Consider the following 21,614-nt stretch of genomic DNA (forward strand, 5'->3'; position numbering starts at 1 on the left):
AGCTCATCGGGAAGAAAACCAGATGATGGTCAGTGGGAGAGCCAGCATGTGATGATGACACCGCAGCCACGCTTCACCAGCAAACGCTTCCTCGGATCCTCTGTTTGGAGCCAACGGGGCGTTTCATCATCAGAGTCCCCTTGGGGTGGCCTGGAGCCCGTTAACTTACCATGTACAACAAACCAAACCGAAGCAATAAGTATGGAATTACAGGGTCACATTTTAATTCCTGAATTTTACAGTTCAGCATTAATATCACCACATGTATACAAATGGTGTAAAACAAGTACAGTGGTATTTTTAATACAAAATAAACTTCTGTTTTATGGAAAAAAACTATACTTCATATCTACACAGACAGCCCATCTTTTTCCAAACAATAGCTAAAATTAGAATTAACTACAAAAATCTCCAAAACAGAGAAACTGCTTCAGTTTAAACTATTCCAAGAGAAATGGACCCATAACACATATTACAAGAGCGATCTATGTGGTGGATTGCAGCTGGTTTCGTAGTTTAACGTTGCTGCCACGTTTATTGTCACTGGGAAATCTCCTCTCGCTTCGTCATGATCTCAGATCACGTATGGGCAAACGGACATTAAAATATTTACAGTTCACTTTGCTGCTCTGGAAAATAAAACCTGGGCTGTTTGCCTCTACCCACCTCACCCACGTTTGGCGCGGTTTGCTTACCTACTACGTGGAATGTGCTTTTAGTTTTTAAAAAAAGCAGCTTTTAGATCCCACCCAGATGCAGGTGCTGCTTGGTGATTCTGCCTCAGAGACCGGTGTCCTGTTAGTAACAACTCCGCCTTGGTCCAAAGTGACTTTGGTGTTAAAACGCCGCTAAATTCATGGCTATGAAAAACCTGGTAGTGTTTCTTGTGACCACCCCGAGCGCGCCACTGAACCTCGCTGCTCCGAGAAGAGACAGCGAATGGAACAACGCAGAAAGGGATTCAGCTCGGCATCTCCCCCGAGGTGGAGCCGGCAGCTCTTGGGGAGCAGCTCCTGGAGAGATTGTGGAAGCGATCCTTCCTTGGCAGAGATACTCCTGCACGTCTAACCAAGCAAACCCACCCGTTCTGAATCCAGCTTCCATTTCCTCCTCTTGAAAGATACAAATTAAAACTGACTTTGAACTGTTTCAAACAACTCAACATGCACTAGAACTGCAGCGTCCCTCCCTCCAACCACCAGAAATGCGATTTAGTTGGTAATAACTGGTCCCAGAATCTGGATTGTTCTTATGCAAACAGAGTTAGTTTTCCCTTAAGTTTTTTGTTGAAAGAGGCATTGCTAAAAGAACACAACTGACAGCACCATTACAAAATTAAGATACCGGGTTCAAAATTTAAGCTTGTATTTTTTTTTTTCTCCTAGTTCTGTTAAACACTGGGGAAACCCTGCAATATTTTTTAAAAAGTGTTCACCATACCTTTCCCTCCCCCTGCCCTCCCGACACCTGAGACTTTCCTTGCTGAGAAGCCATCATCCAGGTTCTGTGAATTCTAACCCACTTTTTTTTTTAATTTTATTTTTTTTTTGACAGCCTGAATGGCAGACTCCTTACTTACTAGAAAGATATTAAGTTCCTGGAAGCTTTGTGTTTACAGAACTAACCCTTTCTAGCTGATACACTGAGTTTCTTTTGCTACTCCTTGTATTCTCTTATATACTCATGGGAGAAAGCTTTCTGAATCGGATTCTTTTTAGCTCTTAAAACAGTTGCAGCATTTGAAACCCCATAAAAAAAAGTTTTTATTCCAAAGTTTTGGTTTCTTTTATGAACCCAGGCGAGGTCTTTTCCTTGGAGAGGTCTCCTCCTCTTCATCATCGTCTTCATCATCAGGATAATCCACTAGGCCAACTAGACTGCCCTGCCAATCACAAAAAAGAAAAAAAGAAAATCTCACATTGAAAAAAAATGCCCAGGAATGTGCAATTTCAGTACAAAACCTGCCCCCGGCCTGTCCGGGACACACAAGCCTGCGGGTGGTTTCTTGCTGATGCCTTTTTCATTCAAAGACCCATTTGTCTTGTGAATGTTTTTGAACCTCCAGGTTAAACAACTCCTGGAACTTCCCCGCTCCTCTGGATCTGGCCTCAGAATCATTTAAAAATCACTGTTGAAGCTCCCGACTGGCCAGTCCCAAGAGCTGCCGCGTACCCCCCCACAGCCACCCTGCTGGGACGTCTGAGGTGTGTGCAGGAACATTTTTGCTAAACTTTTCTGTAGCCTCTCAGAGCCTGCAGGCTAAAGATTAAAATAATGCACAACTGTATGAGGCATAACATTTCATCTGCTTAAAAACACCGATTAATTCCATGACAGGGTGGCACTAACACAACTCAGAGAAGCCCAATCTCCTCTGTGTATCACACAGCACTGAACAGTTAAAGCTAAGGCCTGGGAGCAGTTAAATTAGGCAGAAGATGCGAGATAAAACTGTGCCCACCAGATCACCAACAGACTCTGGTCCCACCAAATCCTTCCTCAAACCTTCCCCCAAACTAGTAAGAGTGTAACTAGACAGGGCTTTGGATGAGTTTACACATAAATAAGATGCCCTGCCTAGAGGCTAATGCCAACCTCACCGCATTACAAGCGGTAAAGCCTCATTACACTGCTCATTACACTCTCATCACACTTTTGTCCAAGTTCTCCCACCTTGGTGCCTGCCACCGCTGTGGTCAGGGTTGCGTTCTTGGAGGAGGAGCCGTTGGAGCTTGCTGGTGACGTCTGAGCTGCCACGGATTTACTGTTTGCACCGTTTGCACCATTGGCTGCGCTGGCTGAGTGGGAAAAAGTGAATTTGAATCCCCCAGCTGAAGTCCTTTTTGGAAGATTCTCTTTGTCTTCACTCTCCTTAGCTGAGGAACAAACATTTTCACACGTAACTATCGGCTGCACACCACGGAGTATCATCCACATCACAGCATCATCACAGGGCAAAAGCCACCTCTTGGTTTTTGGTTTATTTTTAATCCAGTTTAACTCAACAGCTCGCCTACTGACCTCGCCCAAAGCACGCCAGCACTCGCACTGAGTGCAGCACAGACCCTGGGGACACGGGGACATGGTCACTCAGCGCACACAAGTAAATGGCAAGTTTTGCTTTTGAATGTCCTTTAAACTAGATGTGCGTTTGGAGCAATTTAACTCGTTATTTTAACCCCAAACTAGCTTGCAGAGACACCTCAGTAATTCATCACTTAATTACACGCAATACCCTTACTCCTGCTGACGACAGCGAGCACAAGCAGCTGCTGTTCACACGCCACTCCACACACCCGGCGCAGAGCACTTCCAGTGCTGAAATGGAGTCAATACCTTTTTTAGTTTCCATAAATTTTTCATAGCTATCTGGAAAATCATCCTCCTGTTTTGACTTCTCAACCGGAGGTACAACAGCTTCACCTTCCTCCTCTTCGTCTTCATTGAACCACATTTCTTCATCCTCCTCCAAGGCTCTGGCATCTCTGCGAAATCTATTGCTACGCAATATAGACGGGACACTGCAAGAGACACGCGACAAGCGGGTCAAGTTTTGCCTGTTGTTTCAGACTCAGCCAGGGATCAAGAAGGAAACCCCACCCCGAGCCCAGCCTTCTGCTTTTCTGCCCTCTAGGAAAGAAACCACCCACCCAGCAGCAAGGAGACTATGTAACGTCATTCAGAAGTCTCAGAACCCATGAACTGGGTCATACCTGTTCAGTTTCTGGTTTTGTCGGTCTTTTTCTTGCTCATATTTTGTCTTCAATCCCTTGAATGTCTGAACATATTCGATAGATTCAAGTGCATTATAGAAGTTTTCAACTATATGTGCAATAAGGGACTTAATGTCTTCCTGCATAAGAACAAACCAGTATTTCAGTCTCAAACATTAACACGCCAAAGTTCAGAAAGCTTTAGCGTTCAGTTTTAAAACTGATTCATTGTCCAGAGTCAAAACGTTATTGTAAAGAACAAATGTGAAGCCATCAGATTTTTCTTTAATAAAAAAGCCGAAATCTAGAAATAATTATTAAATTGCGCATATAAATGGACAGTGTAGTCAGTCCTGTCCCAATTCTATTTGTGACAGTTTGATTAAACCATGACACACTCTCTAGGATTAAACCTTCTTGAGAAAAACAGGAGCTTAACTGCGCCCCACAAGTTTTAGCTCTTTCTAGTCCTCAATAACTACAGCAGCACTCTGTGCTCCTGCCTGTCCTGTCCACACACGCCGTTCCCACAACGCTGCCAGTGGCAAAGCTATATTTATCTACGTGATTTTTACTTGTGATTTTAAGTACTAACACACTATTTCATGGGAAACTTTCTCATTGTGTGTTTCTACCTGAGATGCCGCAGCCGTGCAAGAGCTGAAGCAGCTGCTGAACTTACCACTCTGATGAACTCAAACAGCTCAATCACAGCAGAGTTGAGCAGGTTGTACCTAGTTCCATTATCCAACAGAGCGTTTATAACTGGTTCAAACAGGTTTCCCTTGGTGATATAACGGTTATAAAATTCATCTTTTAGGCCAATTATCCTCCTCATAAAGCGAAGAGCACCTACATGAAGAAATTCAAGAATTCAGTAACTACATGCCTGCTTCTCTTGGAAAGAACTGAACAAAGCAGATGTTACCGAGAGGAAGATGTGCCCCAAACCAGGAGCATTAAAAAGCACTTTCTGAAAGTTCAGAAGAGATTTGCTGACAGGTAACCTTGCGCTCATTCTGTCACTTCCCTGGGTATCTGAATGTGATCAGCGTCCATTAATGTCTTTTTGAAACACAGCAGCAAGAAACTTTAGCACACGTGAACTTTTTTAGCTCATTCCTGTGCTTTTCTGTGTGCACCTCCCAGAACCAGCCCCTACTCTTTAAATACCATGGTTCAGAGTATCTCATTCACTCTCCACAAGGAGCATTATGATGTTATTAAGATATGGCAGTATTTGCATCTAAATTAGCTGATCACAAACAATCCTCGCTGTCATAAAGACTTGCAAGGATCACTGTGGACTTAAAGATACAACAATTCTCCTCCGACGTCTACATTAACAAACATCTGCTACCTTTTTTTCAAAATTACTTAACAGCTACTCAGTAATAAATAGGAAATCAACATGAATTTTGAATTTAAGTACACACTTCTACTCGTACACACTCCACACAGTACATACAAAGCCTTGAAGAAGGACATCACAACAGCTCTGTACTCACACAAGGCCAGAAATGCGTGTTTTGAATTCATCAAGACCAGCACTCTTCTTAGCAGATCCTTGTTCATAATGTAATTCTTGATATGATACGTGTGGTGCTCCACACAGAAAGTAAGCAGCTCCAAAATTAAGGCAAGTAGTTGTGCCGTTTGATAATTATCTATGAGAAAAATTAATACCTTAAGTTTTACTAATAAAAAAAGAAAAGTATTGTCCTGCACCCAACCATCACCAAGCCCAGCTGCCGCCACAGTTCCTGACATGTTTTGAGTGGATGCTTTAGGCAGCGGGACATTGGGTCACAGCAAAACAACACACACAAATTTGGCTTCCCCCCATCACAGAAATCACTCTGAATTGGCAGAGGGACTTCTTCCAGGATCAAAGCACCCACAGCTATTACAATAAAAATTTATTTAAAAATAAATAAATACAAATTAATTAAAAAAAATAAAATATGGACATACCTAACTTGGTTTTTTTTAATTAAAAACCCATACACAGCGTTTTAACTTTTGGTCAGCCCTGAAGTGGTCAGGCAGTTGGACTAGAGGATCACTGTAGGTCCCTTCCCACTGAAATATTTATTCTCTTCCATTCATACAAGTTTCAAAACTCAAGGTCAATTAAAACTTACCAGGACAAATTGTATTACTCTTAGTGGACCCAACTACTGCATCTGATAAAGAGAAAATAAAAACAAAAATCAGAAAAAGGTTTTCAAAGCACTGTAAGTATTTAACAGATGGGGATAAACAATCCTACCAGCTGTTCAAACTTCTCATCAAAGGAAAAGTTTCTGTAAGCTATAGGGAAAGAAACCACACAGCAAGAACACGTGCCAGATGAGATTTCTATATTCAATTTACATTACAAAGTTTCAAATTCAACTAGGTGAAAATATGTAATCTAATACTTAGGAATATTATTCCTACCTAGACCAAAAGAAAGTGCCTATTCTAAATTTTTCAAATAATATTATAAAATGAGCACTACAGATACTCTACAAGCTTTATTTTCGTACAAAATGCACAAAACATTTTTTTGACATAACACTTAATATGAGAAGATGGGTAAGATGAAAGAAATGTTTTTACCAAATACATATTGGTTTGAAATTATAATCTTAAAACTCGTGTACAATTAACATCAAGCAGATACATGTTTTACAAAGCACAGCATGAAGATCCAGTATCATTCGATGCTGCAGTAAAGGGCTATAAAAAACTTCTGCCCACAGAACCCACATCACTGGGGGAACAACAGTTCTCAGCGTGTTCCCAGCTTGCACCACAGGCTTATTGCTGTCACCAGGATGGCCAGTCACTTGAAAACATTACAACACTCAAAGGAGGGGAAAATAAATAAATAATACTATTACCTTTTTCACATTTATCTTCTGATGTGTTAGCCAGAAGCGGTGCTGTAAGAACATGCATACAATGGTTGTAGAAGAAATTGAGAAATTCACTTTTTTCCGTTTTCTGAAACAAATAAAACTTTATTAAATACGCACATTTGTGTACTTCCTTTTAAATAAGGCACAGTAGCAACATAAAAGACAGCCTACAAATAATTCTATCAACTCCCTCGGGTCTGCCTGTGTCTTTTTGGTTGGTCCTGCAACTTTATCTTCACTCAAATAAGATCTATTTATTTATTCAATAAACACTTGCACAATGCCACATACACATACCTTCGATTATCAAAAGTTAATGGAAGTTTTAGCTTATTTTTTAGCTTGTTTGAATTCAGTATCAGACCGCACAACATTGTCAAAAAAAGAATAAAAATGTCTGTCTTTATCCTCCAACCACAATAACAGCAACAAATACCAGGCTTTTAATTTTGCTGAGACAGTAAAGTGTCTTTACCCCGTTGCATTTTCTTACATTAGCTGTGGCCAACATATTCTCTGGATCTATGAGAGTACGCAAGAGCCCCATTAACTGCACAGCTCCCCCGAGCTCAGGATCAGTATCGCAGATCATCTGCTCAATGACCACGTTGATGAGGAGGATGTCCTGCAAAAACCAAACCAAACAAACCACAACGTAAGCAGAGTTTCAACAGTGGAATGATTTCCCCAGAACCAAAGTGAAACTGAAAAATTGAAAGAAAAATTTCTGAGAACTCCAGTATCTGAACTCAACTCTATCTTAAATCTACTTTTCCCCATGTTTCTACTACCTGTGTTTTGGGCTAACTGCATTCCAAGTGCTGGAGAGGTTTGTTTTGCTGTTTTTTTTCCATTTGCTCTAAACCTAGTATATACAACAAACCCCTAAATGCTTTTACTTACATCGTCACTCTGCTGGGCCTCTTGCATTACAAATTCTCGGACCATGGATGGACTAAATTCTACTAGATAAGAAAATATATCTGTAGCAGCAGATCTAACTTGCAGATCATCCATTCCCTAATAAAAAAAGAGATCAATTTGTTAGAGTAAACCATTTGGTATTTATTACCAAGTAAGGCTGCAAAGAAGAGGGAGTTGGAAGTTTTGAGAACATTTTATTCCAAAAGTTTCTACGAGAGATGCAGTAACAGAGTTATAGGAAAAAAAATAAACCCGAGCAAAATATTTCCCCCCCTATTTCCCTCCTTTAAAAAGAGTGCAAGGATTTCTGCAAATTCGTTAGCCCTAATTTATGCAGGAAGCATATATATGGTGATCCTTGCTACAGTATCTACAATGCAAACATGCTGTACCTGTTACCCACAGTTTACTGGTTTTGTACAAAAGGGCCAACTATAAAAATTAATTTGTACCAAAATTTTTGTACAAGAGTTATATAACAAGAATTAATAATTTTCCTTAAGGCATGTGATTTTCTCTGATAACTGCATAATTTCTAAGCCTAAAATATTAATGTAACAGGAACTATCTGGACTGATCTAGCCCTGGGAAAGAATAATGAGATTAGAGTTCATCTAATCACTCAACATCTATAGGACTTTTACGCTTCCGTAACAGTCAGTGCCCTTTGGTAAGTTCATAGGTTGTTACTCTAGAATATAAAACCCCTTGAATTAATGTCAGCTGCCACATGACAATATCTTTCAATTTTGACACTGCATTGTCAGCAGGACCGCAATTACCACCGACTTCTCCATCATGCAAAGTAAAAATAACAGCAGCAATAAAGTTAGGCTGCTCCTGAAAACTGTGGGCATCTCTGGGATTCTGAACGTTACAGCACACCTCAACTGTCAGCAGAGCAAGGCTGTCCCACCAAACCACCACAAAGGTGCTCAGCAGAGCTGAAACGCTGGTTAAACGGCCGTGTTTTTTTTTTCTTTTACTCAAATCAGCTTTACATTTTCACTTACCATTACGATTTCAAGAGCTGGGAGAATTCCCAACTTTGCCAAAGTTTTGAAAAACGCATCTCTGTTCTGAGGTTGTAACGTCTGAGAGAACGCGCAGAATTCCTTGAAGAAGTTAACCTATCATAAAGGAAAAAATAATTTAAGGTGTATTTGATTCAGAAAACTCTCAAAGTAGGAAACTGTTACAATATGTATCAGAGTTTGTGTACTGGCTGGTACCTGCCTTCCTAGAAAACGGTATTATTTAAGTCTACGATGTCAATTAAGTGCTAGTACTTTCTGAACAATAAAACCATTATTAAGAACAAATAAATCAGAGTTTACCTCACAAGAAATACTCTTCTACCGAGTACATAAATGGAGACTGAGCTACGCTGGAAATGATTCCAGGGTTACAGAAATTCCTCAATGACTGCAGAACTGGCAGAGCAGTTTCAACATTTCCACGTAATCTCTGTAGTTTAAAGCATTCAAAGAGCCACCAAGACCACTGACTTACCAGTTCACACCGTTTGTCGTCATCTGTAGCTTCATCTGTTAATTGTGCAAAAACTTCAGACAAAAATTTCTCGTCTTCCTGCATAACACATAAGAAGAACACAACTTACACAATGCGTCTTAAAAGGTAAAGCATCGATCTCTGCTGGCTCCCACACAAAGTCAAACACAATTTAAACTTAACTACGATACTTAATTACTTGCTCGCTCGTTAGAAACGACCATGCATCAGCACATTTGGTAGATAACCTTTTTTTTTTCCCTTTTCTCTCCACACTTATGCTGTATTCACAAAAAAGGGAAATTAAAGAGTGCATATTTGGAAGGATCCTTTCCAGTGTACTGGTTGAGAGCTCATTCTGTGCAGCAGAAGCAGGGCCAGGAGACCAGAACCATTTGTTACACTGAGCGTAGCTGACGATTATTAAATCTGCTTCTAAATGACCAGTCTCTAAAGAATGTGCCATTTCCTTCCCTTCTCTGCCACGCCACCCGCTGTGGTTTCCAGCTCTGCCCTACCCCACATACTCACAGTATGATTTGCCACACACCCCCGTGCACCAAAACTACTGAAAATGAGAGTCTGTTCGGGGCTCCCTCCCTGCACCTCGCGTGTGACCTTCCAAGGAGGCAGCCCACACACTCTGCACCACCAGCTGCCAACCAGGAGACCATTCTTGCCATGCTGCACCTATGCTGCACATCTTGTCAGTCCACCTGTGCCAGGGTGCCCAGATTAACACATCACCAGTGTGCTGCAGCCTCTGTTAACCTCCCTCTCAATCCAACAGGCTCCCCCACTTGCAGAAGTTCAGCTTTTCCAGTCTGGGAAACTTTGAGTATTATTTGCTTTTCATATTCAGACCCTCTACTACCAAGAGATATTTAAGTATCTGCAGGACAACATTTCACTTCTTGTTAAGCATTTCAGTTACACCACTACTTAATACTCAAGAGGTACAAGAAAACCAGGGTGAACATCATCAGCTCTCAGCTGTTTGGGCATCTCCTGCCCTCTCTGCACTCCTTCACATGGAAAATAGCGTTGGCATTCTCTCAAATCAAACGTTACTTTTAAAATACAATATAAATCTTAAAGCAAATACTAACATTATCCTACAGCATTACAAAATTATGCATCACTACTGATTCAACTCTATAAACTTCACCTATGCATTGAACAAACATGAACAGAATAGCAGCATTCCAATAAATACATATACACATTACATTGCATCACGTAGAGGGTGCTTACTTCTCTCTTTTTCTGTGTGCTGTTGCTAAAATCTCTGTGCTTTATTAGGCTAACATACACAGAATTTTTAGTTACGGGAATGACAGCCAAAGGCTCACGCAGACAGGAGCTTTACTGCCGCAGCAAACGCACTCCGTTACTCCTGTGCCCCGCACCCTCCCGGGGAGCTTTGCCAGTGCATTTAGGGTAACGTGACTGCTCATTTGTTCACCAAACCCCAAGGAGCTTTAGGGTTCTGGGGCCACGACAAAAAGCTGATTTACACCAGGGGACTGCAAAACCAGCGCTGAACCTGAGGTCCATACTAGCACGTAATTCTCCTCAAGCGTGCTATCAGTAACAGCTCTTCCACGTGTGTTTTCTTCTTAGTTTGTAATTCTCAAGGCAGCTCAGCTGATGCCAGTATCAACATTATTTGTAAATCATCATGCACGTCTCAGTTACAGTCTTTAGAAGAGACAGGCAAACCTATGTGCCATATGCTCTCTCTACTGTGGCAACGATGGCAGGGACAGAGTAGCAAAGAACTGTCAGAGGATTTCAGAACTTTCCTCAGAGAGTACCAGAGGTAACTAGTACTAGAGGTAATCATAGCCTTCTGTTAAGGCACAATTAAAGATTCAGTACAGTAAACCCAAATAAAAAATAAAGAACTTTACAGAGTTAACAACCTCTAAATGGAAACAGGACTGTGGCCTCAGGCAAATAATACTGAATTTATTTTTAGTTTTTGAAAAGTAATATATGCAAAAGAATCAAAAGGCAAATCTTTATTTAACACAAAGTCATTAATTTTTTACGTGGCATTTACTTCTTAGTTTCTTTCTGCTGTTCAACCAGAAAGAAGAAAGTAGAAAGAAGCCCAAAAGCTTATTCATGCAATTATTTAGTTTTGATTTTCTTCCCAGTTCTCTATTGCATTCTTTAGAAATACTCCTGATGGTGGTGTTACTTCTCCAGCATCCCTCTTTCCACAATTTTAGCTACTCCTCTTCTCCTAATACATCTCCCTATTTCACACAGACTATCCACACTCAAAACTGACAGGTTTGAGATGTTCTGTTCTACACAAACACACCATTTTTCTAAGGACACAGATCAGAAACAGAATAAAACCACTCTGGCACCCATTAGTTTGCACAAGATATGAACTGAATACACCCCCAATGCCATGAAGTTCACACACAGCTCCACCAAGGCTTCTTCCATGGTCCAGCTTGGGTGCCACATCCAAGTACTTTTAAGCCTGCTTCTGACTACAAACTATGCAGGAAGTTTTTTGATATAGGAACATGTTGGTTATCTATTAATTATTACTTTTGGATACCAGTATGAAGGAAAAAACACAATGAATTACTGACTTTATACTACAACATGAACATTTGGAATTAGTACCATAAAGTAATCGTAGTGTAACAGGAATGGTTCTGAATGTGCTCTTTTGAATCACAGACTCAGAACTTGTTACAAAGATGTCACAATTGTCCCTGATAAATAATGTTCCCTCAATATCTACACAAAAACAGCTCAAAACGTGTTTGTTACCTGTGAATCAAGAACCTTAAGCTGTTTACAACCCATTAAAAAGTATTAAAATACTCACCTGAAATCTACCATTTTAAAAATACAAAATAAAAGCTATCAGAAATAAGAGGAAGCATTCAAAACATTATGCAAATAAAAGCACGTATGATTAACTCACACCGTGTTACAGAGCTGTAATCAATTTTGAAACTACAGCTAGAGGCACCTAAACATAATCCATCTGTACCATATTAAAAACCACTTACCTGCAACATACTGACAATCTCAACTTTGTTGAAGAAAATAAAGGAAGTGAGGGTAGAAAGAAAATTCTCTTCAAAAACAGATGGTGTCGGCAAGATGATGTCCTGAATATACTGTACCCTGTAAGTCTGGTGGATTTTTTGCCTGAGTTCAGAGTCTGTTATAGGAATAACCTCCTTGAATTTTGCTGTTTTGGTCAAGAACTCCCTGTGCCGTTTTGGCTGAGCCAACGAAGGATCATATTCAAGGCATCCAACAACATCCATAATACACTCATCAGAAAACATCACCTCAAACAGAGTTGCTTTGTTGAGGAACAAAATTCCTCTAATAATTTCATACAAATGATGTAAGCCTTCGGTGTTCTCTAAATTCTCGCAGACTTGGAAAAGCTGTAGTAGTTTTTTAATATAGCCTTCGTTCTCCAAGGCCAGCGCTAGCTTTTCTCTACGGATGGGCGAGGAGAGAACAGAGGTAACTAGGTCAGCAATCTCTTCAAGTTTGTTGAGTTCACAAGTAGGAAGGTCGATCAAAGGACTAGTTTCAGGCATTTCTTCTATGTGTTCCTCTTCTGACTCAATTAGGTCCTGTGTGACTTCCACCGAAGGATCCTTGCCTTGAACCTGAGAAGAGAGAGTGCACAATTACTGTCTCAGCCCAAACCACAAAAAGTTTGCTGCCTCTAAATTCTGCAGTCACTACCACTACCCTCAATAGTACATTTGTCAAAAATTGAATCAAACCAAACCAAACCCTAACAGCAACTGTGCAGCCAAGAAGTCTGAAGCTCCTTGGAGACAAGCACAAAATATTAAAAGGGAGTAACAAAACCTTTTCAGCCTTAAACTCATCATAAGAGCCCACAGCCATACCAACATTAAGTGAAACATAACAAAAAGACCAAAAATAAAGGCAGGAAAACTTCACAAATACCCAAAATGGACAACGGAAGAGAAAAGCCATCGTGTCCCACTCTGTACCTCCCTTCCACCCCTCTAACTCCTCTCCCCGGTCTTCTCAGGCATCCTATACTTTTCGTTGCCCTGCTGGATCCAGTTCCATTGCCTCACAAAGGATCACATGTCTCCAAGGAGTCTCCAAGCAAGAGTCTCCAAGGAGTCTCCAAGCAAGAGTCTCCAAGGAGTCTCCAAGCAAGAGTCTCCAAGGAGTCTCCAAGCAAGAGTCTCCAAGGAGTCTCCAAGCAAGAGTCTCCAAGGACAAAGCGGGAAGAGTTCTGGAATCTAATGAAAGAGCCTAAGGCTAACGGTTTACATTGGTAGAACACATGAAGACCTCCCTCTCAGGCTGGTCATCAGCTCAGCTCCAATTTCAAACCTATTTAAAACCTGGACTATTTATTAGACGCATATACTCGCAGTTACTAGGATGAGTTCCTTTCAACAACAGCACTTCAGAACTGGCCGAGAAGACATTATACCCCAAAACATGCTAAGATTAAGAATGCATCTAAATTGTCTAGTTTGTTCAAAGGAAACTGCCAGGAAGTCTGAGTTCTGTGTTTCTTTAGTTAACACTTCACATTGCACCATGTCAAAATCTGAGAAGGTTATGATAAATTCCAACATGAAAGCCTAGGTTTCTTCTTTCAAGTACACATAGGTGCAACTCCACTGACTTGTTACTTCCAGATTCGAAAGTATAAAATCTAAACTGTTTTGTAATAAAACAATGAAGATCAAAATATCCATAAGACATCAATGGTCAATGAGACTCAGGTCTTGATGGAAAAAAGGTCACTGAGATATGTGAGCTCACACAGCAGTGCCACCTCTTTGTCTCTCACAGGGAAACATCCAGCTCCTTATGCATTACAACACGTTTTCAGTTCCACTGCACTCCACAAGCCAGCTCCCTAAGGCTGCCTGGGAGAAGGACAATTAAAACATGTCACTCTGCTGTTCCCCTTTTTAATTAAAAAACCCAAACAAAAAAAACCAACCCTAAAATGCCTAGCACTTGAGTTTCATCATTGCACTGCTTTTTCAAAAGCACGAAATTCAATTAGGAAAGCAACAAATTGTGTTCTAAATAGTGACAACTTAAAAATACTGCACAGAAAAGCCACAGAAAATGATGACGAGTATGTGCTTATTTTACAAGCAGGTTTAAAAATTACCCCACAAGTACACGAAGTCACAGAAAATTAATTCTGGAAGAAACAGAATATTTAAAGTTAACTGTACCTGGCAGATTTTTTCCCAAATTTCATCACAGCCAGCTTTTTCTTGAAAACTCAGTGCTAAATCATAGTTTTCTGCTTCTGACCAAACAATCAGGGTGTCCTGTTTAAGACAAAAAGAAAACCACCATTTATTTCTGAAACATATTAATCTGTATGCCGTTAAGTCATATATCTAAAGATGAAATAATTTTCATTAAAGTTATACTTGTCAAAAAAGAATGTAAGACACAAAGATTAAACCACCTGTTCTGCCAGAAGGGACATCACCTTTCTTTTTTGCTGTTTTATGACCACTACATTACATAGTATATATTTAAATATACTTTTTTTCATATCCAAAAAACTTATAATTGCATTTTTCTGCGACATACTTCTGAGCCAAGAGCCTTGAAAAGGGAATGCACACATTGTAAGAGATTAAGAAAACCTGCAATATAACAATTTAAGTCTTTTCATATTTAATAAAGTAGAAACCAAAAACCAAGATTACAGTGTTTCCTCCTCAGAAAGGGTTTAACACAGCCTTAGCAACGTGAGAAATAACACCTAACTAACGTTAAAATATTATTCTCTGAATTAAAAGACATACCACTTCTACTGTAAACAAAATATTCAAAGCATATCTTTAAGCTCAGCAACCAAACCCAAACAAACATCTGACTGGCTTAGAGATAACTGAAAAAAAGTTTAGCACAACATCTTTTACTTACAGCAACATCGTTGACAAATGCTTACCAACAGATCAGCTTCCTTCTCCCAAAATATCATCACAGGCTGCACTACAACCAACGGCATTCACACAAGCTCAATTTTTTTTTCCCCTTTCTCGTTTTTATGTATTTAAGGAAACAAAGTTTTCCCTTTCTGGAAAGACCTGAGCTCATTTCACTATCATTTTGATGCTGCTCATGAGAGTTGTTTGTTTATACTGCAGTGCCCTATATTACACTTGCACTTTTGTCCTACAGTCACAAACACTAACAGGCAGCCTCCCTGTTTTCAGGCTCCGATTCACGTGTGCAAATGGTGCATATAGCTGACACGGGCTTTGCTTCCAGCTGTCCCCCCCCATCTCCGGCGCACGGACAGCTGGATCGCTCTGTTTACAGCGTGCCATTTTAGAGTGAGCAGTTGAGCTGGGCTTCAAGGAAAAAATAATAATTGTCGACTGTGGGAACGGAGAAGACTGATCAGCTCCCTGAGCTGGTTCTATTTTAGAGATTAATAAAAAAATAAGAATTCTTAAGTACAATTTTATGGCTGATACAGAACTCAAAATCTGAAATGTTTTATCTTGGGATGTTCTGTGACATTACTGATGCCCTGACGCTCCAGATCAATACACTTCCAGGTGAGGTGAGACTCAGAGGTGCCTCGGCAAACAATGAAGGCCACACACATGAAGAAGTCCTATCCATAGCCCAGAAGGATTCAGGTAAGAGCTACAGTGCAGTAACTGAAACGACTGCATGCATCCATAGAGACTGCACCCAAAAATTGTGTAAGAATCCTTGAGTTACTGAAAGGTCCTTGTTTCAATCTGTACTGCCCACACACAGCAATTGTTATGTTTCTCCAAGAGTATTTCTGAAAGATAGTTTCATCAGAACGTAACTGTCCAATACCAACACAAAATCTACTCATCTGGCGTACACTTCTTGCACGACCTAAGCCAACCCACGAAGACCACAGACAGACATCTCCCAGGCCTAGCTGCTGCGAGAGACTACCCCTCCCACCCGCAGTGCTGCTCTGTCAACTAGCAACAGCAACGTTCCTTCATTCTCTCAAACAATATAAGACAAACAAAAGAAGAGGTTAATTCAGAACAACAGTTTAAACTAAGAGAGTAGTTCAAACCCCTCTTCAGTGCCGGTACTAGTTGGTACAACGCCTGCTACTCCACCTCTCCTTGCTCCTGCACCGGCCCCTCATCTCCCTCCTACGCCAGCACGAGCGTGCTGTACAGTGAACCAGACAGGGAACACACGCCGATAAAAATTAATCAAGCAAAAAGAGGTATTTCAATTGCATCAATTCCTATGCCTAACGTGTCACACAGTAACACGAATACTCCTGCTGGCATGGAAGAGGAGGGAAGAAGTCCCCCAGCAACTGCTCAGGCTGGCTTTTAACAGCACCCCTGGACATGTGTTAAATCCCGGCCTTGGGTAACTCTGATTTCCCTCAAGTAATTTGCTCTGTTGTCACACAAGTGATGGCAACTCTGTGCAAAAGACAATACTTGCACGCATTCTTCATCTCAGATCTGGAGATAGAGTGCACCTAAAGGAGAGTTAACATCAGAAGGCAGCGTTCAGAGTAAGGATTTCTGGAGCGGTTTAATTCTTACAGCCATGCAACCGAATTACCGCTGGAGGAGGTGGAGGAACAAAGCGCACGAACAGATCCACCTCATTTCTCGCTGAAGACAGGCTCTTCTGCCAGTTTCGCCAGGGAACAGTGACCTCAAGCAGAGCGTGGAACAACAAATGGGTGTGGTAACAACTTTTTAAACTGCTAGAGCCTCCAGAACACATCTGACCCTGCCCTTTGGCCAACACGGGGTGTCCAGTGGAGGTGTGTAACTCTCAAAGCCTACGCCCCAAAATCCAGGGGGATCTAAAGCTCTTCAGGCTCTCATGTTCTTTGCATACACAAAATAAGAGATTCTTTCATGTTGTATGCTAAGCAGCCTGGCACCTATGTCCAATCCAAGTCCTGTTTCTCTTGAGAAGGAGATCATGGCTATAGTATGCCTAACACCTTGACAGAACTGAGTTCTGCACGAAAGCTGGTGACCACAAACACGACTCGAGAAGGCAGGTAACAGGCCTGCCCTGGTCACGGTTAGGCAACAGTTAGAGTACTACTGAGCACAAACAGTGCAATAGTGGGAGTCACAGACTGAGGCACAGCAACCAAAAATCAGTTGGTTTTCTTTTTTCACACAACGTTGTTATGCAAGTCACAACTTCAGCGACAACCATCCTGTCAGTCCATTCAAGTAGTTTATATGAAGACAGATGTGGAGGCAGGGCATGTTTCCTTTCATCAAGCTGGACCATCTTGGGCTCTCCCCAAACACAAGGTGATCAGCGCCTTACTCAAAATCTGCAACCGAACTCCAGCAAGTGGAAGAGAGCGCTCTCCTCCACGCTGCCCTTCACCTACAAGCATCTGCCCTGGGCAGATCGTACAGCCTCCAAGTCTTCACGCTACCTACACAACAGACTTCAACATTCAAGTAGGGATGCTGAGGAAAGACCATCTCTCTTCCTCTCTGGTTAATCAAAACATTTTACCTAAATCTTTCCACCATTTCTAACAAGGATCTGCTCCTGAGATGCCCAGGTTTGAATACTACAGTCTTTTAGAGAGGAGACTGAAATCTCATGAACTGAGAAGCATGGGGATGCTACGTTAAGGTCTGCTCTTTGCTACTCTACTCAGAAGGAAGCACGTAAAACTTGAGTACAAAGCTCTGTCAACTAAAAGCTGTATGATTTCAGAGGTTAGACAAACCTAGAACCTGACTCTGGAAATCACCAATCATTATTTCTCTTAAAAATAAACACCCCAAAACTCAAAACCAAACTTCTTCGAAAGAGTGAACAGTGAAGCCAACACTTTCAGCCACGAGGACATAAAAGCATTAGAATCAGTAATAAAAGCCAACCAAAATAAACCTCAGCCCAAGTTTTTCAAAACTACAATCTACAAAGACTTCCACAAGAAAAAATGACAACAAAAGCTATTTAAGTCACTTGAAACTTTGCTACCAATTAAGGCAGCTTTCAAATAATCAGTCGTGTAGTTTCAGAAAACAGGCTGCAGAAGGAAGCAATTTAAAACTTCGCAGCAACATAATCTGCATTTGTATTTCATTATGTATTAGTTTCGTCTACTAAGCAGGAAGCAGTTCAAGGCCCTTGACTTTCAGAACCCTGCAGAGCTCTGTGAAGACCCTCCTCCTTCCTCAGCGTGGCCTGCCCAAGGAAAGCCTACGATCGTCATCCACCTGACTAAAACCACCAATATTTAATGAGTGAGAAGTGAAAACCACTGAAAATAGAGCCTTACGAAAAGCTTGGCCCAAGACTCCAACGTGCTCCTAAGCTAAAGTCAGGCAGTCTGTGCTCAGGAGCTAAATGAAAGTCTCTTTCCTCAAATTTTCATACAATAACTTGTCACCTTTCTGCTGAGGGGAAAAAAAAAAAATTAGAACAAATAAAATCCTTAAAGATGTCTCTCTTCATGATTTAGGAACAACAAAAATCACTGTTCTGTAGTGCTGAAACACTTCTGGATAACATAGTGATGAAGAGCGGTATAAAAACACTGAACAAGAGGAACAGAGAATCTACTGTAGAACAAAGGAACAGACAGAAAAACCCCAGTAATAACCATGAGAACAATGTAGGCAGACACCAAAAATTAATACAGAAAAAGGAAAAAGCAGTAAAAGCGATAAAAGAGATTTAGTAAGCAAATTTTTTTTAGGGGATTAAACAAAAATGACCTATTAACATAGCTCCCAACTGTCTCTACTTCTTTGTTTCGCAGAAGGTTTACCCCCAGGAAGGGCAACTGTGCAAAGTCGTCTCACCACCTGCTAGCTTAGGATAGCAGAAGTTTTCAAGGCTTAAAACAAAACCAAAAACTAAACAGCAACAATGAAAGAAGTCCCACAAAGCCAAATTCCTTCCTGGTATTTCTAGAACTCAAGACGTAAATACACTGTAACAGAGCTGGCCAACGTTTCCCCTGCCTAATTCAGCAATCATCTCCTACCGCCTGGGATGGGAGACAAAGTTACACATCTATGTTTCTAACTATTTTTCTTGTAATGAGTTCAATATTTACCCAAATTGAATATATTCTCTTCAAAGCCTGAAGTCCAAGAGGGTTTTTTAGGAGACCCACATTTTAATTTCTAGAACATGAAGTACTATAGCACCTACAGACTTCTAGCAGTAATACTTGCCTGCTGTTTTTGATACGCAGTATTTGGATTTATCTTCGATTCTAACAGTAGTGAACCTGAAAAAGGTATAAAGAGATATTTACTGAGTTTAACAAAATAAACATCTCCACGTGCCTTACAACGACCGCCCACGTGCCAGCCAACATATGCTCAACTTAATCCATATCTTTCAGAAAGCCTAGGAGAACCATCATCTTTAAAGATAATTCCCTAAAACAAGCCAGGTAAGACAAAATTCAACACAAATATCCATATTAAAAATTCTCTGTAGCACTCTTCTCTCCTGAAACCTTGTGTGACAAGTAGCTCGTTTAAGGGCTGTTTTTTAAATCTGTACAAATTTGCAGCAGGTAACACGCTGCCCAGCATAAAAATGTTTTTGCCCACAGGAGCCACGTGGGCCAGTTGCTTTTATTTCCTTCAACTGTCCTTCAGAAGTGAATCATCCACATACTATAAACCCAGGGACTTTATCTTGTGTATGTAAGTAGTGTATGTATCCTGGCAACAGCTACAGAGTAATTTATACCAGTCTTAGGTGGTTTATTTAGCACATTAGCACCTGTCGGCTGACAAAGTGGCAAGCCTGTACCCTCCCCCTTCCAAGGGAGACCCTTAAGGTGACTTTAAAGTGCAATAAAACATGAGGAACGCTACACAACTCGGTCACTTCAGAACACAATCAGTGAGTTTCTAGGGGAAAAAACACCCAAGTTTTTATAGTAGCAAGAAGGGAAGGAAAAAAGCACTTCAAAAGTGAACAAAATTACTCTGAAAGCAAACAAGATGTCGCCACATGTAACAACTTCATCTCTGTTCAGCCCATAGAGACGCAGCCGGCTAGGGCAAGTGGAAGGGGGAAAGTCTAGGGCCACGGTGGTAAACACTGCGGCGACTCATCGGGGGAAGGAAACCTGGGAGGGAGCCGCAAGCTAAAGGAAAGAAAGGGGGGGAAAATAAATAATAATCCTCTGGGCTCTCCCCTGGTAAATGCGAGGTGGGGGGAAGGCAACAGCAGCCAACGAGGGCTGCGGCGGGTGTCAGCGCTAGGGAGCGGGGCAGGGAGGGCGGCCGGAGCCCGGAGCCGGCCGGAGCCCGGAGCCGGCCGGAGCCCGGAGCCGGCCGGAGCCCGGAGCCGGCCGGAGCCCGGAGCCGGCCGGAGCCCGGAGCCGGCCGGAGCCCGGAGCCGGCCGGAGCCCGGAGCCGGCCGGAGCCCGGCGGGCTGCGCGGCAGGGCCCGGGCGGCGGGGAGCGAGGGGAGGAGGCCCGGCGACGGGCGGCCTAGGCCTCCGCGCAGCCCCGGCCACGCTCTCACCGTCCGACTCGGCGCGCACCAGCAACGACATCCCCTTCAGCCGCTCCACGTAGGTGGAGGAGACGTGCCCGGTGCCCCTGTCGTCCCATTGCCGATCCTCGTTGAGGGTGTAGACCTTCACCCGCCGACGGGTGTCCGACATGGTGCAGCCCCGGCCTCGGGCCTCCGCGCCGGCCCCGGGCCTAGGCCCGGGCCCGCTCCGCCTCCGGGGGGCGATGGAGCGAGGGCGGGGGGTGGGGAGGGAAGCGGGGCCGCCGGGCCGCTCAGGGGCACGGCGGGGCCTTTAACGCGCCGCTTTTCATGGCTCCCCGTCCGCGAGAGAGCGACGCCGCGCCCCGGCTCGGGCCCTCGCTGGCGCCGCTCCGCCGCCTCAGCAGCTACCGCAGCGCCGCCGCCATCTTGTAACCCGACTCTCGCCGCCTTTCTCCCTCCTCCCCTCCCTCCCCGCCCGGCCACGGGCTCCCCTCGCAGGGGCTACGGCGGCCGGCAGCTGCCACCGCGCCGCCGACGGGACGGCGGCCGCGGGCGGGGCGGGGCGGGCCGGGCAGGGCAGAGCAGGGCCCGCCCCAGCCCCTCAGCGCCCCGGGGAGCGGTGGGGGCAGGAACGGGGAAGGGGGAGCAGGATCGCGCCTGTCTTCAGTCACATGCGCCTGTATTTGCATTTCTCGGCCGTACGCTGCCTACAGCTTCTGCTCGACACGCGAAAAAAAAAAAAAGCTTAAATATTTTTTTTTTTTTTTTTTTTTTTTAAAGCCTTTCCTAAAAGCTGGTACGAGCACAAAGCATCCCGCCTTCGCGTGTGTGGAAAAGGGCCACCGCCATGAGGCAAAGTGATGGGCGAGCTCCACATCCAGGCCAGGGTAAGGTTTAGGACCAGCCCGTGCTGCAATAACCCAGCTTGCAGCTCACGCAGGGCCTACAGTTAAAGCTTTGGAAGGGAAGGTTTCCCTCACATCGCAAAATGATTCTGTGGCATCTCCTTTAGCCGCTCTAACCCTTTACCACAGCAAAGA

The 21,614-nt window shown here is 42.8% G+C and overlaps 1 protein-coding gene across 2 annotated transcripts; it reads right to left on the reverse strand.

Moving 5' to 3' along the window:
- Positions 1–200: 200 nt before the first annotated feature.
- On the reverse strand, positions 201–21,031 carry PPP4R3B (protein phosphatase 4 regulatory subunit 3B). Of its 2 annotated transcripts, none has more exons than XM_068425589.1 (16): positions 20,602–21,031; positions 19,288–19,343; positions 14,302–14,400; positions 12,100–12,720; positions 9,056–9,133; positions 8,557–8,673; positions 7,523–7,639; positions 7,113–7,244; positions 6,602–6,704; positions 5,858–5,899; positions 5,222–5,380; positions 4,396–4,565; positions 3,714–3,853; positions 3,337–3,521; positions 2,674–2,798; positions 201–1,882 (listed from the first exon to the last, which is right to left on the reverse strand). In XM_068425589.1, the coding sequence occupies exons 1-16, from the start codon at positions 20,741–20,743 to the stop codon at positions 1,787–1,789; spliced, it is 2,382 nt and encodes a 793-aa protein (XP_068281690.1). In that variant the 5' UTR covers positions 20,744–21,031; the 3' UTR covers positions 201–1,786. The 2 variants fall into 2 exon arrangements, with proteins under 2 accessions (XP_068281690.1, XP_068281683.1); XM_068425582.1 differs by having other exon boundaries at positions 2,674–2,876.
- Between the last annotated feature and the right edge of the window lie 583 nt (positions 21,032–21,614).

This window comes from Nyctibius grandis, chromosome 1 (genome assembly GCF_013368605.1).
Source record: "Nyctibius grandis isolate bNycGra1 chromosome 1, bNycGra1.pri, whole genome shotgun sequence".
NCBI classification, from domain to species: Eukaryota; Metazoa; Chordata; class Aves; order Nyctibiiformes; family Nyctibiidae; genus Nyctibius; species Nyctibius grandis.